The sequence below is a fragment of the Harpegnathos saltator genome, unplaced genomic scaffold, assembly GCF_003227715.2.
Source record: "Harpegnathos saltator strain DR-91 unplaced genomic scaffold, Hsal_v8.6 scaffold213, whole genome shotgun sequence".
Taxonomy (NCBI): Eukaryota; Metazoa; Arthropoda; class Insecta; order Hymenoptera; family Formicidae; genus Harpegnathos; species Harpegnathos saltator.
In genome coordinates, this window is record NW_020229999.1 from 70,249 (window position 1) to 93,246 (window position 22,998).

The 22,998-nt window shown below is 50.9% G+C and overlaps 2 protein-coding genes across 12 annotated transcripts in view; one reads left to right on the forward strand and one right to left on the reverse strand.

Moving 5' to 3' along the window:
• Camta (Calmodulin-binding transcription activator) overlaps positions 1 to 5,290 on the forward strand; it is a 57,370-nt gene extending 52,080 nt beyond the window's left edge. For all 6 annotated transcript variants that reach the window (XM_025298310.1, XM_025298308.1, XM_025298311.1 and 3 more), the window contains one exon: positions 1,303 to 5,290. In XM_025298310.1, the coding sequence (XP_025154095.1) occupies positions 1,303 to 1,398 (96 nt within the window). In that variant the 3' untranslated portion in view covers positions 1,399 to 5,290. The remainder of the gene's footprint in view (positions 1 to 1,302) is intronic.
• A 4,652-nt stretch (positions 5,291 to 9,942) lies between these two features.
• The window catches only part of tn (tripartite motif containing protein thin), a 79,583-nt gene continuing 66,527 nt past the window's right edge, over positions 9,943 to 22,998 (reverse strand). For 4 of the 6 annotated variants that reach the window (XM_025298303.1, XM_025298304.1, XM_025298305.1 and 1 more), the window contains 6 exons: positions 21,516 to 21,616; positions 18,382 to 18,858; positions 17,122 to 17,283; positions 14,898 to 15,054; positions 12,994 to 13,275; positions 9,943 to 12,333 (listed from right to left, as the gene is read on the reverse strand). In XM_025298303.1, coding sequence (XP_025154088.1) covers positions 11,902 to 12,333; positions 12,994 to 13,275; positions 14,898 to 15,054; positions 17,122 to 17,283; positions 18,382 to 18,858; positions 21,516 to 21,616 — 1,611 coding nt within the window. In that variant the 3' untranslated portion in view covers positions 9,943 to 11,901. Of the gene's footprint in view, positions 12,796 to 12,993; positions 13,276 to 14,897; positions 15,055 to 17,121; positions 17,284 to 18,381; positions 18,859 to 21,515; positions 21,617 to 22,998 lie in introns of those variants that run through there. The other 2 variants (XM_025298307.1, XR_003112842.1) reach the window with 2 other exon arrangements.

Genomic DNA, 22,998 nt, shown 5'->3' on the forward strand with positions numbered 1-22,998 from the left:
AATGTCTCGTCGGTATATTCGGTGTCTCTTGTCTACAACGATACCGTGTTACCCGTGTCGCTTAATTTACGTAGAACCACCGAGTTCCTTGATGATCACTTTGCCGGTAATCCGTGCGCGAGTACGTCAAGTGAGAGGCAGAGAGAGAGAGAGAGAGAGAGAGAGAGAGAGAGAGAGAGAGAGAGAGAGAGAGAGAGAGAGAGAGAGAGAGAGAGAGAGAGAAAGAGAGAGAAAGAGAAAGAGAGAGCATGTACTTACATATGTGCAATGTGAGTCATTTGCAGAATCGCCGCTCGGTTCTTGCGTTTTGAAACGCGGCTGCTGCACTCTCGGATGTACATACCGTGGTTTCAAGTGATACAAAGCGTGCAAAGTCACTCTCGCGGGAAGAATCGCAAGTAACTTCAGCTTCCGCCGATCGCGTTGGAATAATTATGCCAATGGTCGCATGCATCTCTCAGATACTACCGTATTCTCATTAAACTGCCAGCTGATTAACTCTTGATCGTTGAATATCTACAAGTGAATATCTCTGATCGCGGAAAGCGACGTGTGCAAAATGATAATCCAACTAACTACGTCAAAATCGAAGACAAAATCTTGTCCCTCATTCGGTACGTTTTGTCGACTTAACGGGTATGCTACCTTGACGTATCTGGCAGATGTGGCAGATCTGGCAGATCTGCGCGATCGGCGGAGGATTAAAAATCGAAGAAATCAAGTGAAATATATTCTTCTGCCGTCGTTGAATATAATTCATTCACGCGTGTACCTCGATTTAATTTCTGACACTTGAGATTCCTGTCTGGAATACGTCAGATTTGAGATATTTCTAACGCTCTGAATATATCGATGACAAACCGCTTGCCGTGTTTTGTGTTCGCGGGGCAAGATGGCGGCACTCTGAAAGAAATATACATTGTCGTTGTGTGAAAAGGTAGACTCGCGCAGCGAATGTTTCAACGCGACGAGAATTCGAGTGTTCGCGCCGCGAGCACGACGATTCGACGTGATTAGCTCTGCTCTCGCCGACGGGTTGGCGCAAAGTGTCGATCACCGGGGAACGCTTAGATGCCGTTCAACTACTCTGTCTGATATATGGCCGCCGGTATAATTATTATTATATTACCTGCCTGATCATTCGGTGTTACCGTTACGTGTGCGCACATACAGCCACACACACTCTCACATCCACACATACACGCATCCACACACACATACACACACATCCAGACACTCGAATGCGCGAATGTGATGCGCCGTCTGCGCGTTATCGTATAATGCGTACGTTTCTTGAATCAGACTGCAGAACGCCAAGGCCGTCGCAAGCGGGAGCGGGAGGCAGCCAGCGGTCACTTCGCGGGTGGCTGCTGTCCCCCAAAGCTCGCCCTCATCTAGCCCAGGGGCCAGCCTAGTAGCCGCCAACCCGGAGGTCACCTAATAGTCGACTGCCAGTCCAACGGCACGCGGAGCGGCGACGACGGTTCGCTAGTTAAGTAAACGACGACGCGGTAGCCGCGAGGTGGTCGCGAGATGACGCGAGAGGAGAAGAGGCGCGCACGGATGCGCTCCGAAATCCGGGAAGCCATCGCGACGCTCTTCCCACAGAAGGCGGGAGAGTGTCACCTGACCCCTGTGACCTCGACGAGGTCGTTGGCGACAGCAGCAGCAGCAGCAGCAGCAGCAGCAGCAGCAACAACTACTACGGGAAAGGGTACCAGACGTACGACACGGATCACACGCTTCGTTCTCTGCGTCTCTGATTTGCGTACCCGGTTGTTGACCTACCTTTTCAAGTCTCTTATCATAGTTTCAACCTTTTGTCCCTTACAAACACCTACACACACACACACACACACACACACACATGTGCAAACACATACATATACATATAAACCAAGTACACGAGACAGCCGCACTGAGTCGACACTGCTCGTGCACAGCGCGGATTTCATCCCCGATCGCTCGTTTGTTCCGCTTGTACCTTATTACTATTCGTGCGTTTCCTCACCCCGTTGACGCGAGCGATTGACGCGAGCGAGCATAGCGGGGCTAGGTGGACGGATGTATACCCGTCTGTCGGAGGGTAGACGACTAGACAGGTTGACGACGACGCGCGCTCCAGGGGTACTTAGGCGAAGATTAGCGGCGAAATGCCCAGTCGATCGACTCCGAGGCACGCTTGTAGAGTAACAAGTATACACACAGAGACATATGGACATACACACACACACACACATACACACACACACACACACACACACACACACAAACGTACACGTACACACGGTTTTACCTTCCGCTTTCTACGATACGTACATGATGTAAGGTAACCACATAGCGCGCGTGTCGCGCCGCGCGAAAAGCGCGGATCCGCTTTCCCCGGCACGTACGTTAATTTCTCAGTACATAGATACGAGTCTACTTGCGACGCAGCATCGAAGTCGACGAGTCGTGGCTCGCGATACTTCACTCGCATCTCCTCGTGTGCATCGAGCTGAATCGCACAAAATGAGAAAAACAATGTTATCGCTTTCGTAGGATATAGGTAGGGTAGGTAGGATAGGTAGGGTAGATTAGTAGGGGCGCTCTCTAGGGTGGCTCTCGCGGTAGGTTCGTCGCCCGGCGAATTTCGCGGTTCCGTGTAGAGGTCTCTCTTGAACTGAGCTATTTCTTCGGCACGAGGCTCTTTGTAGGCATAGGCATGTTTCTTCTTCGATGACACTGGTCGACAGGTTCGACTTCTTCTTTCCTTTCGTTCTCTTTGCTTTTTGTCCTCTTTTTCGGGTGAACGAGGAACGCTGAAACTGATTGTGCGCGTGTGTGTGTGTGTGTGTGTGTGTGTGTATGTGTGTGTGTGTATGTGCGCGTGTGTGTGTCCTGCGCGAGTCCACGTCGGACTCGCGCGGAGATGAAGCGTCGCGTCCGCGTGTCTTACGTGACGATTAGATCCGCGCGATCCACGAGCGCAATCGAAAGTGAAGTTCAGCGCGTATCTCGTTGCGAGTGAAACTCCAGAGGCAACGGCGACCTCTTGGTCGACCTGGCGGTCTCTTTGTTGACTCGCGGAATCTCGTTGACTCGTGTCATCGTGGCATTCTACCGATCGCGTCGAGATTCACAACTTTTGTCATTTTTCCCCGTGCAAAGGAGTGCATTCGTGTACAACAGCTGTGTTGCATCTGTTTCTCCGACGAGTGGCGGCACTCTCATTGATCACACGTACACGTAACACGTACACGTACACCACGTAATCTCACTTGCATAGGGAACAGCCGATACTTTCCATTCTTCCTTAATGATAATACGTTCGTCGATTTTCGCTGCCGAGTTCGTCGCTACCGAGTCGATTTCAAACGAGGAACGTTGACAACGTCGACAACGTTCCGGTCTCCGGCGGGAGAAGTAACGAAGGGTGTTTATCCTGAGTTCACGCGTGAATCCGAGCTTCAAACTTTCCATCCGAGCGTGTTTCGTATTTCACGTTCGCATGTCAGGGACCGCGACCAGCCAGCTGACGTCGACTGACGTCGAGCATAAGGGACGGACGCGCGAATTCGGAGCGAATACACGAGATCGAAGACTCCGAGAGAGAGAGAGAGAGAGAGAGAGGAGGGGGGAAGCTAGCGCTGGACCACGTTTTACGAAACGAACGGATCAGGACAGGACTGGGGAACGAGACGTGCGAGAAACGAAAAGACGAGAATCCGAAGCGCGAATCGGAACGCGAGATTAGACTTGATACTTCTCGAGGTTAGCTTCTGATTTCCGATCGGTGTTACATTGTCCACGTCCATTTTTTATATTTTTTACAAGAGGCGTGCGTTGTAGTGATTAAATTTAGGTAACTCGCGTGAGCTGGACGCGCGTTCCTATCGTTCAGCGGGAAAGAAAGAGAAAATGACAGAGAATGGGAGAGAGGGTGAAAAAGGGAGAGGAAGGGCAAGAGCACCAACCGACTTGTAACGCAACGTCGTGAATCTATTTGTACATACGTATTCAGGTGCGAAACGTACTGACGTTCATCACGTAGCGAAAACGGTCTTTTCCGTGCGCGGGAATTGGTTTCGTCCGAGAGAAAATCCGGAAAATGTGGAGGCGAGAGGGGGGACTGCGCGTCGATCTAGAAGAATTTTAGAGAAAGAGCGGGTAAAAGGGAGGAAAGGGCGGTAAGGGCAAGGAGAGAACGACGGTTGTTAGGCGAACGAGGTAGCTACTAGAAGAAGCGAAAAACGCGGTGGAGAGACGAGTATCGAGAGCGACTAGAGGAAACAAAAGAGGGGATATAAACGACAAAAAGAAAAAAAAGAGCAGTGAGAAATAAAAGAAACAGGCCCTTCGTCCAAAGGGCGCAACTTCATCCACGGGCTGTGCTAGTCACAGTATAATCAACTTCGTAGAGTTACTTCTAGGACATAAGGCTAGTCGATTACACATTGTTACAAAAAACTACCTACCGTTTCTCTCTCCGATAGGGGATTTTTTAAAAGGTTCTCTAGCGTAAAAGAAAAGGAAGAAGGAGAAGGAGGAGGAGAAAAAAAGAAGAAGAAGAAGAAGAAGAAGAAAAAGAAGAAGAAGAAGAAGGTAATTTAGCGGTTAATTAAGAGCGTAGAGTTGACTGTGGACGCGCGCGATCTCGCGCGATCGCGCGAAGGCGGCGACAAGCCGCGGTTGTCCCGCGTTCAAGTTCTGATCGGGGCAGGACAAACGTCTATTGTGATAAATTAATGATGATCCAAGAAAGTATTTCCGCGCAATGGGACAAAGGGAGAAAAACTAATGAGAGGGGGGAGAGAGAGAGAGAGAGAGAGAGTGTGTGTGTGTGTGAGGAAAAGAGAGACTATGTCCGCCGACACACGGAAGCGGAAAGACAGACAGACAGACCGACAGACAGACAGACAGAACAGACAGACAGAGAAAGGTAGATAGATAGATAGATAGATAGATAGATAGATAGATAGACAGACAAATCCGAACTAACGGCGAATCGAGATTACGCCCTTGCAAGATCTGTCGGAGGGGTGAGGGGTTTGTACGCGTACGGCGCGCGATGGCGCGACGTTAAGAGTGAACTCGCGGATCGAATCGCAGTATTTCTTCAAGAATCGGAGATTCACCCCGTATCGACCGCCTTTCCTCTCCGTTACAGCTTTGCAAGGCAGCAAGTTGTGTGTGTATGTGTGTGCATGTGTGAGAGAGAGAGAGAGAGAGAGAGAGAGAGAAAGAGAGAGAGAGAGAGAGAGACTTGGAAACGAGGTAATAGCGAAGCGCGAGAGGTGGTGGGATATTACTACAATATATTGTACACACGAGTCAATTCCAACGAGCATTTTCAATGCCATTATAAGCTTAAAAAGTTATTAGTTATTAAATGAGGCGAGACGCGCGCGGGGGAAGGTTGAAAGGTGAAGAAGTGGTGGAGGAGTAGGAGGAAGAGAAAAGTGAGGAGTATAAAGAGATAGGAAAGATGAAGGAGAAGGAGAAGGAGAAGGAGGAGAAAGAGGAGGAGGAGGAGGAGGAGGAGGAGGAGGAGAGTAAAACAAATTCTTACACTCTTTTAATCATTGTTAATTAATTAAATAATCACGATCCTATCGAATATTTAAAATGAGTAAATAATAATTATTATATACACAAAACTATTATTATATTCATATTTTTGCTTATTACATATTTAAGAATCTAATTAAACGAGGACTAGCGATTAATAAACGTAGCGGGAACGAGAGGCGCGTGGTAGAACGAGGAGATGACGCGACCGGGAGACACGACGTAGAGAGCTGAGTCTCGAGAGTTAATAAGGGGATTAATAAACTCGTCTACGATCGTCTCGACCGACCTGAGCTTGTAAGACGCTCGCGATCGTGCGTGGCAATCTGGTCTCGAATTTTACACGAAGGGAAAAATTTTTTCTGACGATACGGCGTGTGCGCGCGCGTGCGCGCGAGCGCGGTCTCGGCGAAGGGCGAGGGCCTGTCGCTTTTCCCGGGGTTACAGAAGGACAAGTTGAATATACAAGTATTTTTCACCCGCAGAGAACGGCGGACAGACGACGGCCGACACCGCGCGGACGCCAAGCGCTCGCCCAAGTTACGCCCAAGTTGTTCCATGTAATCGCACGATTTCACCACGTACACGCGACGACAAGCTGAACTAAGAAGGGTACGAAGGGTGAAGGGTCGCGAGGGAGCGAGAGCTAGAGAGACAGACAGAAAGATAGAGATAGAAAGACAGAGGGAGGAAGAGGGTGGGAGGGGGATGGCTGAAAGAGGAGGCAGGCCGCTGAAAAAAATAATCTTACTTAAAAAGACATCGCTAGGGTAGGCGCTTCGAGGATGCATAAACTTTAAAAAGTCATTTAATACAAATTATTCTCAAAATATAAAAGAAGGTTAATAAGTAAAGGGAGAAAAGATTTTTAAATCTACATAAGAAAGCCAAGAAGTCAAAGACGACTAGATGATAGGAGCCGCATGGCCTAACTGCTGCCACTTTAATTAATTAAATAATTAATTATAACTTTATTACAATTATAATCTCGATAACACACATACACACACATATACAAATAGGGAATGAAAAAAATAGAAACCTATTACATGTACACCCCAACACACACATACGCAAACACACCAGACACACTATGTCATACCACTTTTCAAACTACTCTCTAGATGCAGAGACGAATCAGTAGGGTATATAATAGCGGACTATTAAGCAAGAGATAAAACTTGAAGAAAAAAAATGAAAAAAAAAAATAAAGAACAGAACTAACTTCTCTCTTCTAAATCCGGGAACGATCGAGACTCGCGCTAAGAAGAAGAAGAATAATAATAAAGAGATTCAAATATTTCCACTTATCCAATTTACAGAATCGCACGAGACACGCGCGCGCGAGAGAGATCGCACGAGGTGTCCCGCGGTTCTCGTAGCCCCGCGAGCTCGCCCCGGTTATTATATCTTTCGCCGCCGTTCCGCTCCGACCGCGTGTCGAGGGTCGCGCCCGTCACGTGTGCTCACGGGGGCGAGAAAGCGCGGGTCTGATGCCGCCGCGAGCCGGAGGTACGCTTCGTCGCATCGCTGGACGAGAGATACCGCGGCTTCGAATGCGCGGCACGAGAGAAATACAGAGAGCGAGAGAGAAAGCGGAGAGAAAAAAACGTGAAAACGCGCTCGCGATCGTCGGAGCGGAACGGCTCCGCCGCGGCTCGGGACACCGTCGTTCCGGCTCTATATATCTCGCAGAAATCTTTCCGTATATTTTTTACAAAATAAAGAGAAGAAGGAGGAGAAGCGACGAGGACGAGGGGGACGAAGAAGAAGAGGAGGAAGGTGCGCGAAAGTCCGTCGGCACGGTGACCCGGAGCTTCCCGTCGCGTGTCTCTCTCTCGTACGCGGTCCGCGCGCGTGGCCGCACGACTCGCGGGCGCGCGATCGCGCGAACACGCGACGCCCGGCGCGTCGCGCGCGTCACGATGTCGAAAGGGTCGAAACGATCGGATCGGTGCCTATCACGTTTGTACAGACACGGAGACGACATTGCACACACAGACACAGACACAGATCACCGAGGAGACAGGGGAGGGGTGGGAAACAGAGACAGACAGACAGATGTATTGATACATGGGGGGGGGGGGAGTCACACGATCACAGGGAGTGCGGAGCCACAAAACGCCACGGAAACACAGAGGGGTGCAGAATTACAAAGACGGAAGACACACAGGGGGTGGTTTATATAGACGCCTGGTGGAAACTGCGTAGACGCACACTTGTTCAGTTCCGCCGAGAGCGGAGAGACACGGAGAGATGTAAAACGATACGATCACGAGAAATTACAGAGACAAGATCGCGAAAATTTAAAGACAAACACACACACACATACAGAAACATACGTACGCGTAGATACGTACACACACACTGTTCCTTCGTCGCGACGGTCACTTTGTACCTGCTTGCTGCCTGCCTGGTCCGTGCTACACACGACGCTACTACTAGTCTCGCGTGGCGGCGTTCACACTAAAACCCCACAGACCCACAGACACACACACACACACACACACACACACACACATAGGACACACAGACACCGCCTTTTAACTCCGCTCGATGATAATAACGTCCAAAAGCATATCGCGCGTATTTTCGTTGTGATAATCGGACGCGCGACACCGACGGCGGCGGCTCCTCGCGCCGTCGCCGTCGCGGTCGCGAGGATCATTTCTCCGCTTCGCGGACGCGCGTCGGTAATTAAAAACATACGCTAATGATTTTTGCCATTTGTTGTTCGGTCCCGTCGCCGGTTTTCTTCGCGGATGGGGGAGGGAGAGCGCGATTCTCTCCCGCGTAATGAGAGAACGTTCATAATTATGATGATGATAATAATGATGATGATGATGATGATGATGATGATGATGATGATGATGATGATGATGATGATGATGATAACAATGATGATGATGATGATGGTGGTGGTGGTGGTGGTGGTGGTGGTGGTGGTGGTGGTGGTGGTAATGATGATAATGGTGACGGTAATGATGATGATGATGATGATGATGGTTTCGACGGCTATTTCGACATCAATCCGCTCTCGACGTTTCCGCGTTCCAGAATTCAATCCGGCCCCATGGAAATCGCGATCCCCCTTTCTCGTTGCTAATTGCTAATCGCCTGGCCGGCAAACGTCCTCACCGACGAACGGCGGGGGGATGGAAGGAAAATCCTCGAGGGGGATCGGGATCGGTCGCCGGGACGGTTTTTGGAACAAGGGCGGCGTGTTAGATGCGACACGTACGCGCTAGATTTTAGTGGAAACGAATAAACGGTAAAGGCTCCATCTCTTGTAATATTTTTATTATCGCAAGCGTAATATTATAAATATATAAATATATATATGATTAAATTATATATATTAAATAAAGGGATTACGCGCGCGCCACTGTTTATTATTTATTGACTAACGTTCGACTAATATTGTAAATAATAACGAAAATATTTTATCTATATTTCCGATCCGGGGGCGCCGGGCGGGGGCGGCGTATTATCTCTTGTCCGCCCTCGCGGCGGCCAACACGGCCGCCGTTTCGCCCGCCCCTCTATTGTTACACCATTTCATCATTGCATTTAATAAATTATATATTTATTGACTCACTCACCTTTTCACTTGCCCCGACCGCAACACCACCTCGTGTTCGAACCTGTGCTTGCTTTCCCTTCTCATCTCTCGCCAGCCTCCCCACCTGATCCTGAATCCTGATAACGTCCGCGACTTTCGATGAACGATGTCTTCGACATTCGAGTCGAAATCGTCTGTTTTTCTTTCTTTTTTATTTTTCTTTAGATGGTTTGTAAAAGCGGAAGCTGAAGAAAATTATTTCTTTCCACGATTACATGGAAATTATTCGGTAAATTACGAAGAACGATTGCGCGCCCGTCGATATTCTCTTTTTCGTCGAGACGGCCACAGGAATATGATACGTATGAAGCTGTCCGGACGCACCGAGTATTGTCTACTCGAACCGATCGATCGGCTAATCGAAAGAATTAACGGACTTTGATTGATTCGTAACAAAACGCTGGTTATAGCTTGATCCCCAGGTGTAGAGTCGTCTAACTGGAAACCGGAACACGGGGGAGTAATACGATTACGCAAGTTGAGGAATATCCGAGCAAATAATGATCTTAGGATACGATGGCGACGGAGTTGCTCGCGGAGTTCCTATTGACGCCAAAGATGCCGAACTTGCAGTCCCGACTGCTCATCAGGCGGAGAGCGCCGAGCTGGGATTTCGCATGACCCCCTTAAGTTTAACGATCGTATTCACTCGCGTCGCGGCAGACGACCGTGATCCCGTTTTCTCATTATTATCACGTTATTTCACGCTCGTATCGTCGCGCGTTAGAAAGCGCGCTCCCGGCCGGCGAAGAGAAATCCACTCTCTCGTGTCGTCTTCCTTCCGCAACAATTTATTTAAAGCATACAAACGGTACAAACTTTACTTGCGTTGTCACTTTGAGTACAAATTAAATTAAATCGCTCGGATATATCGTGCGCGCACGAGAAGGAGATGCAGAGGGGAGAGGAGGGCAGAAAGAGAGAAAGAGACGGAGGGGTAACGGGAGGAGAGATGAATGTCCAGGTGGTTATGGGGAACGAAAACAGACAAACACTGCCGTGTGTTTCGTTTCGAAGCTGCCGAGCGGAGAATCGACCGGCGTCCAAGATGACTTTTAGGAATTCCAGCCGCTTACTGCGCGAGCGAGCGGCTCGATTCACACGTCGTTGCGCTCGCCGGTACGATCGCTGTACTGAATTTCTTTGCTTGGTTTTTCCCCTTTTGTTTCTTGCCATCCGTTCGGATGGTTCCTGTCGTTCCTGTGTATCGCGCTTCGCGCGGTATACCGAGTGTACGAGCCTGATGTTCGTCTAAGTGACGTCGCGCGTCTAGCGATCGCGGGAAAAGTAAAAGGGCGGATACGTGTTGTTGCCGAGAATCTCGCGGCGGAAGTCGGACCACTTCGGAGATCGGCTTACCTGAAGAATTGAAGAATTGTGCCGAAGAAAAGAATAATATACTCCGTTTTTCTTGTTAATCTGCTCTTTGCTGCGACGATTAACGGGAGCAGGGCAGTTTGATGAGAGGAAGAAGATAATTAGAAATGAATAACGAGCGGGAGGGAAGAGGGAGAGATTGAAGCTCGAGAGCCTAAGATCGTTCGCGCGTTTCTTCTCGTGGCAGATCCAGCCTTACGCGCGCGCGCGCGCGCGCGAGAGAGAGAAAGAGAGAGAGAGAGAGAGAATATTAGTGAGGAATAAATAAACGCGGTGAATTTCGTCAATGTTAATCAGCCTGTTTTAGTCAATGCTGACGAACGAGAACGCTCGGTTCAGGATTTCAGGATTTCAGGCGCGTTGATTAGTCGCGCGCCTATCGCGCCAATTATTCACCGACGCGATAAGAAATGGATAATGGTTAATTGCCGCGATCAAGCGGCGATAGATTTTTCATGCGGTCAAATGGAACGACGCGCGGCTCTAGTTACGATGCAACGAGGATTATCTACATGTTTTTATTTTCGCCGGATGCAAAATGCTGGCGCGATTAATCTGTCATGTCACCGGGCGGCGGTGGAGAGCGAAGGGGGGATTATGCCAAAGTTCTCTCAAGATGGCGCGAGAGGGTTTCCCGACGGGCAAAATTTTCTGGGAAGAGAGGCATAACTGTGTTAATATCCTGACAAAACAAGAGAGAGGAGAGAGAGGGAGGGAGGCAGGGAGAGAGAGAGAGAGAGAGAGAGAGAGAGAGAGAGAGAGAGAGAGAGAGAGAGAGAGAGAGAGAGAGAGAGAGAGAGAGAGAGAGTGAGTGAGTGAGAGAGGTAACGCGACATCCCATTGGTCGATGGGAATCGCTCTCGCGGAAGCGTTTCGATCGGAGTTTGCCGATTCGACAAACGCTCCGTTTCACGATATACATTCTGAGCTCTTTAAATCCTTTTAATCGGCTTTTCCCATCAGTTTTCCTCATTTTTCCTGCGGAGACATCCAACTCCTTTCTCAATGTTTTCACAAGCATGCCTTTTCTATTTTTTTTTCTATTTTCCACTTTTATCCGTGAGCAGAGGAGAGGGGGAGGGAAAGGGGGTATTCGGAGTCGTTCCAACGACGTTCAACTTCGCTAAGTGTTAGTCGCGTATCTCGGATCGCAAAATAAAAAAGTGAGAGTACTGAAAAGAAGTTACCGAGACTCGAGAATCGAGAGTGCTCGTTCGAGTTGGCGAGTCGTCGGGCCGCGGCGAGTGTTCACCAAGATGATCAAACGTTAGCCGGATGTAGCTTCGACTTGTCATCGCCCACTTATCATCGATAACTCGAAACTGATAAACTCGAACGCGTCGACTCGAGTCTCAGAATACTTGGACCCGGTGATTCTCTCGGTCGCAGACGACGATGTTGCCGGTGGAGGTGACGGCGACGCCCTCGAGGCCCTTGAACTCGCCGTCGCCGCTGCCCCAGCAGCCGAAAGACTTGAGGAAGGCGCCCTCCGGGCTGAAGATCTGTATGCGGTTGTTGCCGGAGTCGGCGACGACGATGTAGCCCTGGTCGTCCACGGCGACGCCCCGCGGGAACTTGAACTGGCCGTCCTCCGAGCCCTCCGTGCCGAAGGAGGTCAGCACGCGGCCGTTCACGTCGAATATCTGCACGCGGTGGTTGTTGCCGTCGCTGACGATCACCCGGTTCGTGTTGCTCACCGCGATGTAATGCGGATGTTCTAATTGGCCGCGTCCGCTACCGCAGGAGCCGAACTTGCCCACGAATGTGCCGTCCGATTGAAATACCTGCGAGCGGTGTCCCGAGCGGTTTAGCCAGCGGTTTTGGGGACTCGCGGGTGGCGCGGGTGAAGCTTCTAACGATCGCGCGTGCGGGCCGGGATCGGTGCGGGAAGGGGGGGGGGGGAGGGGGATCGGGTAATTAAGTAGTGAAACTGTCGGGCAAGAGGGATTTCCCGAGGACGGACGCGAGAGTGAAAACACGATCTGGCGGTTCTGTTTCACCCGTCGAGTGTTTTCACTTTTCAAAGTCGCAGAGACGAGACTAAAATTCAACTTGATCGGAGGGGGGACTCTTCTAACGATCGCGCACGGGAGGCTGTTAATTGAGTAGTGAAATTATGAGGCAACGGGAATTTCCGGAAGGACTCGGTTTACGCCGTTGACGTGATAGTGGAGAGAAGCGATCGACGGGTCTACTTCATCTCTTGAACGTTCGCATTTCAAGGGCACGCAGAGGCGAAACTGCAACTAAATCACACCTCTATCTTATCCTTCTTCCCCTTACTTAAGATGAAAGGATAAAACGAAAAAAAAAAGAAACGCTCAATAAAAAGCTCAGTAGATCAAATCAAGTGGCGGATCTCGACGCTCTCGACCTTCTCGACGCCGAGGCCGTCGAAGAAGGCCGAGCGCGCTCGATCTTCCAACCTGGCCAAGCCGGCGTACCTGCACGCGATGGTTCTCCTTGTCGCACACATAGATGAAGCCGAGGGCGTCGGTGGTGATGCCCCAGGGGTAATTGAAGCGACCGTCGGCGGTGCCCTGAGAGCCGAAGGCCCTGAGGAAACGACCGGACGGATCGAGCACCTGGATCCTGTGGTTGTAACGGTCCGCGATGATGTACTGGCCGATTCGATTTACGGCCACCCCGGCGAGGCAGTCGAATTCACCCTCGCCGCTCCCGTACGTTCCGAACTCCTTCATGAAGTTCCCATTACCGTCGAATACCTGCGGAGCCAGAGCGACGGTTACGGCCGCTTACGTACAACAAGCGGCCGGCGGCAATCGTTTACATCGATCGCGCGATATTAAAATCGGTTCGCGGCCGACCGCAATAACGAGCAGGAATTTTCTTCCCCCCTCCCGCCCCTACGAGCCGCTACGAGGTCGGCTTATTTACGATCGCCGATACCGCGCCGCGGCCCCCGAAGCGCGAAGCCAACACCGTCGTGGCGCTGCAAGACCTCCGTTTCGCGATCCGGGGTTAATTATTATCGCTTCGAACGATCCACGCTTGATTTATCGAGGCACGCCTAGTTTAGCGATAGCCGCCATGTCGGCCGAGCTTGGGCGTCGAACCTGAGTAATACTCGGCGATATCTTAGGTGAGATATCACGGGGAATCTCGCGGGGTTGACGGCGGGATTTCCGCCCGCGCCCGCCGTAAATTAAAACGCGCGTTATTAAATTCGTATGCGCGATTTTTCGGAGGCTCCCGCGACGATCGTTGGCCGGGCCGCCTGTGGTACTTGCGGAGTTTTGGTTGAGCGAGGATTAATAATTAATTAGTTAATTAGTGTTTCGGAAACGCCGTTGGCGCTGTTAAGAAGTCTTCAAGTTTCGTTCGGCAGTTCCAACACAGATTCGGCTATATTACATGCAATGAAAATGAAGACTCTCGGATATTCAATCAAACTCGGTTAATGAGACGAGCTTGAGACGCGCGGATATATGCGCGCGCGCGCGGAAACGCAGATCGGGGGTATTCCCCGGCGTTATAGACGGAAGCGGAAGGAAGTTTAACGCCAGCGCGAAGAAAACGAATACCGTCGCTTAAGAATCGAACGATGATATTGCGAAGAGAAGAGGAAAGAAAAGAGAAGCGGAAACGCCTCTCATCCAAGCAGAAATATAATAACGATTACAAAAAGGAGAAAGCTTTGAACTCCCCCAGTCACTTCCCCAGTCTCCGATATATCAAAGCCTCGGGCTGCGAATGAGCGAACTTCACTGAATCCCCGAGAAGCTTCATTTCAGTCGCACGCGCGCGTGCAGATCCTTTCCGCGAGATATACGTGTATCGCGTTACACCGGTCCGCAATTCCGCACTTGGTAGCTCGCAGCATCGTTCTACTCGGCATCGCACTCACAAGGTACATCCGTGAAGTGTGCCTCCGATTTCGACAAAACTCGGCATATTTGTAGAGCAGCCCAAGATAAGAGACCCCGTATACTTTTATCGGCAACGGCTCAGGTTTAAGGAGTGAAACTGCCCCTCAAAAAGTTTCATCCCCTTTATGCTATCTCGATAATTATTGCAGATAGGAAAAACCTTTTCAAACAAAAATTGTATAGTTTTTTATGCCGTACAATTTTTGTTTGAAAAGTGTTTTCCTATCTGCAATAATTATCGAGATAGCATAAAAGGGATGGAATTTTTGAGGAGCAGTTTCGCCCCTTAAACCTGAGCCATTGCCGACAGAAAAAATACCAGTCTCTTACCAGTCTTTGGGCTACTCTACGAGTGTGCCAAGTTTCGTCGAAATCAGCGACACACACTTCGCGGATGTTCCTTATCAACCTCGCGAGAGCGGCTCGGAGAGCCGCTCTCGCGAAACAATCGTACTTACTTGAACACGATGGTTCGAGCTGTCGGCCACGACGATGGAGTTGTCCGGGCCGACCGCGAGGCCTCTCGGCCAGGTAAAGCATCCGGCTTCGCTCCCCCGCATCCCGAACTTAAACAGCTGCCGCCGCTTCAGCAAGTAATGACTCCTCCGACCATTGCTGGAACCGATTAACGAGGCGGTCAATAAAGCTCATTAAGCGGATTCCCGATCTCTCCCGGCGATTATAGGTCCTTCTCGTCAGCCGGAGGGCTCTCGCGCGAGCGCGGCCGCGACCTAATCGCACAGGCGTGTTATCGCCGGGCCAAAGCGTGCGTTATCTGTCATCCGGTAAAACCTGCCGACACCCTTTATCGAGTTAAGGGAAGTTCATCCGGCGCTCACGAGGCGCGGACGAGGCAACGACCGGCCGGCTTAAACTCGGATATAGTGGCGGCTCTGTGTCTTCATTGCGCGCCGCTGTTCTCAAACGAATGCTTTTCGTAAATCCACTTTTCACCGGCGGGAGGGACGCGCTCGGCTCGGCTCTGGGAGCAGCGCGCGCGGCCGGTAGATCTCGGAGGAGAATTACGGCTACCCCGAGAAGGAAGAGGAGCCGCGCGCGCGCGCGCGCGCATCGCGCGAAGCGGTGCGCGGTTGTTTAAGGTTGCGAGTAACGAGAATAAAGTGTTTTGATCGCGATGGCCCCCGACCGCGCCGCCCGCGCCCCGTCCAGCCCGGAGGACGCTTCCGCTCACTCCGGTTCTCGAGTGCGCTGCGCGCCGTATTCAGAGAGTCATACGTTCTCCCTAACGAGTATAGCGCGCGCGCGCGTCGCGTCTCCTCGCTCTATAAAGTACGAAACTTAAGTTCCGTCCCGTGGGTAGTTAGTTGACCGGCCATCGCGAGGAGGAAGAGCTCCTCCCTCCGCTGAGGGGACTCTCGAGAAATGGCCGGGGGAAACTTCGCGTCCCACGCTCGACCGTTTCCCCGGATCAATCGGAGCCGGCGCCGAGATAAGACGCTCTTTTCGCAAACTCTCCCGCTGCCGTAAGTGGTATCGCGCGAAAGTCCACGATCGAGGGAGTTCGGGCATTTTTTACGTCAGAGAGCAGCGGGGAAAAAGACGAGGAAAGTACGCCGATGTTCCGAGCCAGTTTGAGAATTTGCGCGAGAACCCCTTGGCTCTAAACCCTTCGAGGCACGTATTTATCGGAAAATCCGAATCACATGAAAATTTATATACGGGAGTTTCTGGGGTCGCTGATGACGAGTCCGTTATCAGATCTTCGAAATTCATCAGATGGCGGGTCCAAGATGGCGGATGCAAAAATGAAAAATCACGATAATTTCGGTGACAATGAGTATTGTGGGGTTTTTGGAGTCGCTGATTACGAATCCGTTATCAGATCTTCGAAATTCAAGATAGCGGACTCGAGATGGCGGCCACAAATCTGACAAATTAACTAACCGGAAGACAATGCCAGGTAAATATATTAGAATTCCATGATCCGCCAACTTGAATCTGCAATCTTGCACAATGAGTTTTGAACCTTGGATTCGTAATTAGCGACCTTGAAAGCTAACCAAAGTACAATTTCAACTAATCATATAAAAATTTTATGATCCGCCATCTTAGAAATAAATTTTAGAAAATAAATAAATAAATTTTAGAATTTGGACCTCAGATTCGTAATCAGCGAGCTCAAAAACTAACTAACTAAGTACAGTTTTAGCTAATTTTATGTGCATTCTATGATCCGCCATCTTGGAAAATGAATTTTAGAATGTGAACCTTAGATTCGTAATAAGCGACCTCCAAAACTGGCCAAAGTACAATTTTAGCTAATTTAATAAAAATTCTATGATCCGCCATCATTGGAAAATGAATTTTGGAACTTGGACCTCAGATTCGTAATCAGCGACCCAGAAAACCCCCAAATCTTGATTCTGAACAAAAAGTTCACTAATAGTTCGTGCAAAAATGATTCTTTTTTCTGTAAAAATGTGTATTTTTCACACCTGTTGTTTATTCATAATAAATGGACAACTTATGCAAAACACTTTTCAACTTTTCATGTATGTTCCCATATCATATAAGAAACTGAAAAACGGAAGGAAACCCGACAAGAATCCCTCAAATATAAAATATTTCATGAGAATGTGAGAATAAATAGGTGGTAAGTATACTCACCGCTATGCCTCAAAGGGTTAACGCAGCGCACAATGCGACACAACGAAGACTCACCTAGTGGAGGAACCTGCTGCCGCGGGTGTAACGGGAGCTGCCGTAGGGGACGTGGGGGAGCCTGACGGGTTTTTTTGGTCGTCGTCAGAAGATTCGAAGGACGTCTGGCCGGCGTGCCGGAGCGGTAAGCCCAACGACAGCCTCCTGGAGGTCGCGCTGGTACTGCGGACATGCGTGTCGCCTCAGCGTTAATGGCTTTCGCCGCGATTAACTCGCAACCGCGGCCTCGCTCGGGTGTCCACCCGTTTTGTCTTGGTCCCGATCGCGATCATAAGACAATGCTTTGCGCCGTGCGCCTGTCGTGCGCGCCCATGTGTCATAAATTTCTCATGCCGATAATGCCGACGTCGATGCAGTGCAATGCCCCGCGCGCGTGTATTATGCACACAGCGCGCTCGATTAAAGCTTATACATACCGCCGCACACAACTGCGTGTTGTATTATTTGCGATTTGACCGGCGACTGCTGCTCATTACGCGGAAAACGAACGATTCATTAATGTACCTCGCGCGCGCTCACTCAGGGCTGAAACGTTTGGCATTTGTAACTAATAATCTCGCGCGTACCGAGAGAATTGAGAACTATTTTTGCAACTGTCATCGTTGTGTGTGTCAACGGTAACCTTATATGCCGAGAGCAACGATAATTTCGAACGTTTTTTTCTTGACCATTTACCTAGATAATTAACCGTTTTAATTAAGCATCAACAATTTCTTTCTTTCTCTCTCTCTCTCTCTCTCTCTCTCTCTCTCTCTCTCTCTTTCTCATAAGAAACTCTTAAAGTTGTGTCTCCAATTTCGACGACACTTGACATATTTGTAGAGCAGCCAAAAATAAGAGACCCATATTTTTTTTATCGGCAATAACTCAGATTTAAAAGATGAAACTGCCCCTCAAAGTTTCATCCCCTTCATGTTATCTCGATGATTATTGCAGAGATAGAGAAAAACTTTTTAAGCAAAAATTGTACAGCATAAAAAACCATAAAATTTTGGTTTAAAAAGCTTTTTCTTATTTGCAACAATTATATCGAGATAGCATAAAGGGGATGAAACTTTAAAGGGCAGTTTCATCCCTTAAACCCGAGCCACTGTCGACAAAAAAAATATGGGTCTTTTATGTTCGGCTACTCTACAAATATGCCAAGTTTTGCCAATTCGTCGAAATCGGAAACACATACTTCGGCGGATATTCCTTGCCAGTTTGTTTCATAATTTTCTTGCCGCGGAACGTCGTTCAGCGAGCCGCGGGAGCTCTCACCTGGACGAGGGTATCGTGGAGGACGAGGAGGGCGGTTCCTTGTCCTTGGTGGTGCGGTTGCCGTATTTGTTCTTCAGGTACCTCGCCCACGAGCTCAAGGCCGCGCCGTCCTTCTCGGCGCCCGGGCGATCGCGTTCCGGGCTCGGTTCGCGCGACTTCAGCGCGTGGGTGCTGCGGCTGCGGGCCAGCTCGGAGCCGGCGCCGTACTTCGCCGCCAGGTAAGCGTTCGGCGACTGGGTGGTCGGCGATGGCGGCTCCTCGTCGAGGTCGAGGTCGTCGCCGCCAAAGTTGTGCGAGCTCCGGGAACGCGCCAGACGCTGCCGGCGCTCCTTCAGGGCGGCGTAGCGCGATCTCGTCGACAACGGCGAGTCTATCTCCGCGTCTGCGTCCCGTTCGCGTTCCCGTTCGCGGTCCCGCTCGCGTTCCCGCTCGCGGGACGCCATCATCGCCGCCTGGCTCCTGCTCTTGTTGAGGAACCTGAAACACAAATCGAGCAGTGTGGTCAGTTGGTCGGCCGAGCGTGTGTCTTCGTCTCGCTAATTGCCTAACACCGCGGCGCGATGGACTTGCTTCGCTCTCGCGGAGACATCCTCAAGGTAGCGTCAAGGTGACCTCGGAAATTTCGTCCGCTAACGTAATGGCGACTGAACGACTCTCGGCTCTCGGCTCTCGGCTCGGATATTTCCCCGGAATTAATCCGCGTGCGATAAGAGCCGCGAATGTTAGTGGCTGAATGTTCAAGTTTCGGCGGGGTAAAGGGTCAAGGACGTTCCTCGGAACGTCTCAGACGTCCTGAAAGCTGCTCTTCGATCACTTTCGCGAGAGCGATGCAATTCCATCTAGACGCGTGCGTCTGAGTCAACAGTTACACCGGCAAGTGGCAAGATTGCGCTACCGGCTGGCTGCAACAGAACGATGAAGCGGTGAATGAAAGATCAACAGTCAGCGTCAACAGTCGAAGAGCGTTTTATCATCTCCAGCCGTCTCCGCGTCTCAGCCCCTTGCCGCGTGTAACCGCCGGATAACGTGCGACCAGTTGTCCATAGAAGCGTGACACGGACCAGTTGTTAATTGTACGAAAATGAAAACAACGATGTCAAGGACCTCTGTTCTCTCCGTTACACCACGGCGTGCGCAAAGTATCCTTGCGCATTAAAATGCAGCTCGTTACGCGCGCGCAGCCCGGTTCGCCCTCGAGAGTTTTTCTCGAATTTTCGCAACATTTTCATCAACCCCTTCCCTTCGGCCGTCAGCTGACGAACCGAACACACACACACACACACACACACACTCGACCTGCTGATCGTTCATGAGCGCTGGCCGAATTCGAGGTAGATTTCGGGTAATCCCGGCACGCACTCTCGAGCACTGAAAGAGAGTAGTCCGTGAAAGAGTGCCTTGACCTCGGCACGCACGCGGAAAGACGATACCCACCGGGCCCCTCGAGAGCAGTCGGGATATATATATATATATATACACACATACGCGCGCGCGCGGTCGTATTTTCGTGAGAGACCCACGTCGAGCTGTTGCACAGACCTCGCACAGCTATTTCGAGCCGCATGCGTGCATGCGTGCCGCTGGTCCGGCGCACCGAGCCCGAGCGCGAGCGCGGCTCGCGCGATATCCGCGCGTGTAACCGAACACTTATCGGCGACGAAACACGGCCGGCAAAAAAGCGGACAAATATACCCGAAAAAATGTATATACGACTATTCATAGTGCGCTTTGTCTGAAAAGCCCCAAACGAGGCCAGAGAGAGAGAGAGAGAGAGAGAGAGAGAGAGAGAGAGAAAGAGAGAGAGAGAGAGAGAGAGAGAGAGGGAGGGAGGGAGGGAGGGAGGGAGAGAGAGAGAGAGAGAGAGAGAGAGAGAGAGAGACTCCGAGCGGAGGAAAGTGCCTCGACTGCGTGTCAGTTGCGTTCGTCAGCGGCCTCGATTAGTCTCGTCTTCGTGCGCCTTTCCGCAACGATCGTCGTCATCGTTGAGGAGGAGACGGAGCGCGAGGGAACGATCTTCTCCTCGGAGATACGTGACCCTCTTGCGGATTCAGCGAGTCGGCGGGTCGAATCGGCATGCCCGTGGGAGACGTTCTATTTGTCATGTGCACGACGCGTGCATCGCGTGTCGCAGTCGCGGCTTGAATTCCGCGCGGCACGTGTGCGCACGTGGCGTTAATGAGTTCGGAGGGGGCGGGAGGTTAAGGAGCCAACTGCTTCTCTCTTCGTATACACATGTTGGACGGACGGCAGACGGCCAAGCCCGTCTTGTCGGTCTATCTTGCCGTCTCGCTGGGCTCAAGCTCACGAGGCCGAGCTTTGCATGCGATTGATCCGGCGAAGCCCGCGGCTCCCCTCGCGATTGCACGTCGAGTCTCGGACGTAATATTGTCTACGCGAGGCTGCGTGTGTCCGCAGCCGCTAAGGTTGCAGCGGCAGCCACGACGAGCGTAGAGTTGTCTCTCTCGTCGTAGAGTTGCATTCACCGCGATCTTCGGCCGGCCCCGTTGCAGAGCTCCCCTGCGGCTTTCGCCACGCGCGTCGCGAGTGGTTAAAGGCACATCACCACGGGTAGTAGCGTTGGGGCGAAACTACCGATTAAAGCGCTTGGTTTTATCGCTTGCACCGCAGGAAGCCTCCAGCTGTACAAAGTACACGGAACTGCGGACGGTTACGCAGAGAGAAAAGCTTCCTTGGAATCGAAGTTCTCTCGACGAGAGGGAGAGCGAAACAGAAAGAGAGACAGAGAGACAGAGAGAGAGAGAGAGAGAGAGAGAGAGAGAGAGAGAGAGAGAGAGAGAGAGAGAGAGAGAGAGAGAGAGAGAGAGAGAGAAGCTCTGCGAGGAGATCAGCGAACAGTTAGTCAGTCTATGAGCGCTAACTTGTGGTCTGTACTGTCGCGAGTCAAGCGTGTAACGTCGTCAGTCAAAAAACGAGCGATCTAGAAGAGGTGACAGTCGTCGCACTAATCGCGGTACTGGTCGCGACATTGATTGCTGCTGCTGCCGCTTTGCTGTTGTTGCCGCTGGGTATTATTATTATTATTATTCTTATTATTATTATTATTATTATTATTATTACAATTATTATTCATGGCTTTTCAACTCGAGAAAGAAATGGAGAGAACCTATGCTTACGAAATGGCCAGCGATTTAATTCGATCCCAGCTCCATGGGCGAGTGCAACCATCGGCGTCCACCGATGCGTCGCACTTTTCACCACAGATTCGTGAGGCATCCTGTGTGACATGACGATGACGGTGATTATGAGGATACGTGTCTCACCGTGATTCGCACGGCACGCACGTCATCATGCACGTTTATCAGCGCAAGCGTTTCGGTTACATCGAGAGAAGCTGCGGGACTCGAAGCTCTGTTACTTTCTCTCATTATCAGACGGGGTGTGTGGGAGAGAGAAAGAGAGAGCGAGAGAAAGAAAGAGAGAGAGAGAGAGAGAGAGAGAGAGAGGTAAGGGTGGGAATCGCCGATGGGAAAGTCTGGAAAATTTCACCGTGGAGCCGTCGCTTTGTTTTTGAGTCACAGAGAGAGAGAGAGAGAGAGAGAGAGAGGGAGGGGGGGGACCGCTTTTCGGGTCTCGTCCGACTCGAGTTTCTCCGGCGCGTGCGCTCGCTATTCGATCGGGCGACACACGATCGTGCGCGACCGCGACGACAAGCTGGCTGGCGAAAAGCTGATCATTGATTAATCGCACAGAGACAAATCGGGGAAATGTAAATCCCGCCGCTCCCAGCCCCGCGGGGTTATATCAAATCTCAATTAACAAGCCGCGCCGCAGAGTTGGCGATGCGTAGGGATGCGGACTGCGCCCGATGCGGATGAGATTTTCGGATTGCGTCAAACAGTGTGTTTGTATTGGTAGGTCTCGGTAGGTAGGTTCTCGCATTTCCCCTCCCCTCCAGCCCGCCCGAATTCGAGAAAGTTCATGAATGTCCGCAAACTTCGGTATAAACATAGTTTATCGCGCGCCCGGTTTGTATGACTTTGCACCGAACCCAACTAAGTTCGTATTTCGCCCGTATTAGAACGGGCCCCGGTGCATCGGTAGAACCGACGTGTCACGAAGTAAGAAGTTTGCAGTTTACGAAACTGCTAGATCAGATTGCGCCCGTGGATCGATGGTTCTACGCGCTCTCTTCCTCGCAGAGCCGCGCGCGAAACGCAGCTGTGTGAGAGAGGCCCGGCGAAGTTTCGACACTGCCGATTCGTTATAACGGCGCGGGGCGAAGAGCGTGCAACGTGCCAAGAATACTGCGTGGCGTTATGCGGTAATCTATTTTCGCTCAGGCCGTTATTTTCACGTCGCGGCCATACGTTCGGTCGGTGGGAGCGGAGGGCGACGGGGAACCTCATTGCTTCTTTCCCGCGCAGTTGTGGAAAAAAATTGCTCAGCCGAGATCAACTGTCGTATGTATGAGACGGATGGCAATCGACGTTACGCACGCGGGGGAGACAAAGTTTTGCCAGGTTGCCATTGTCGCTACTGTTCCCTGCCGATTGAGAAGTAACACGCTTGAATTTGCTGCAAAGGATACCCAATTGTCGTACGATCGTCGAGGCAAAATGTCCAATTGAAATGTCCAATTATCGACGCGATGCGATC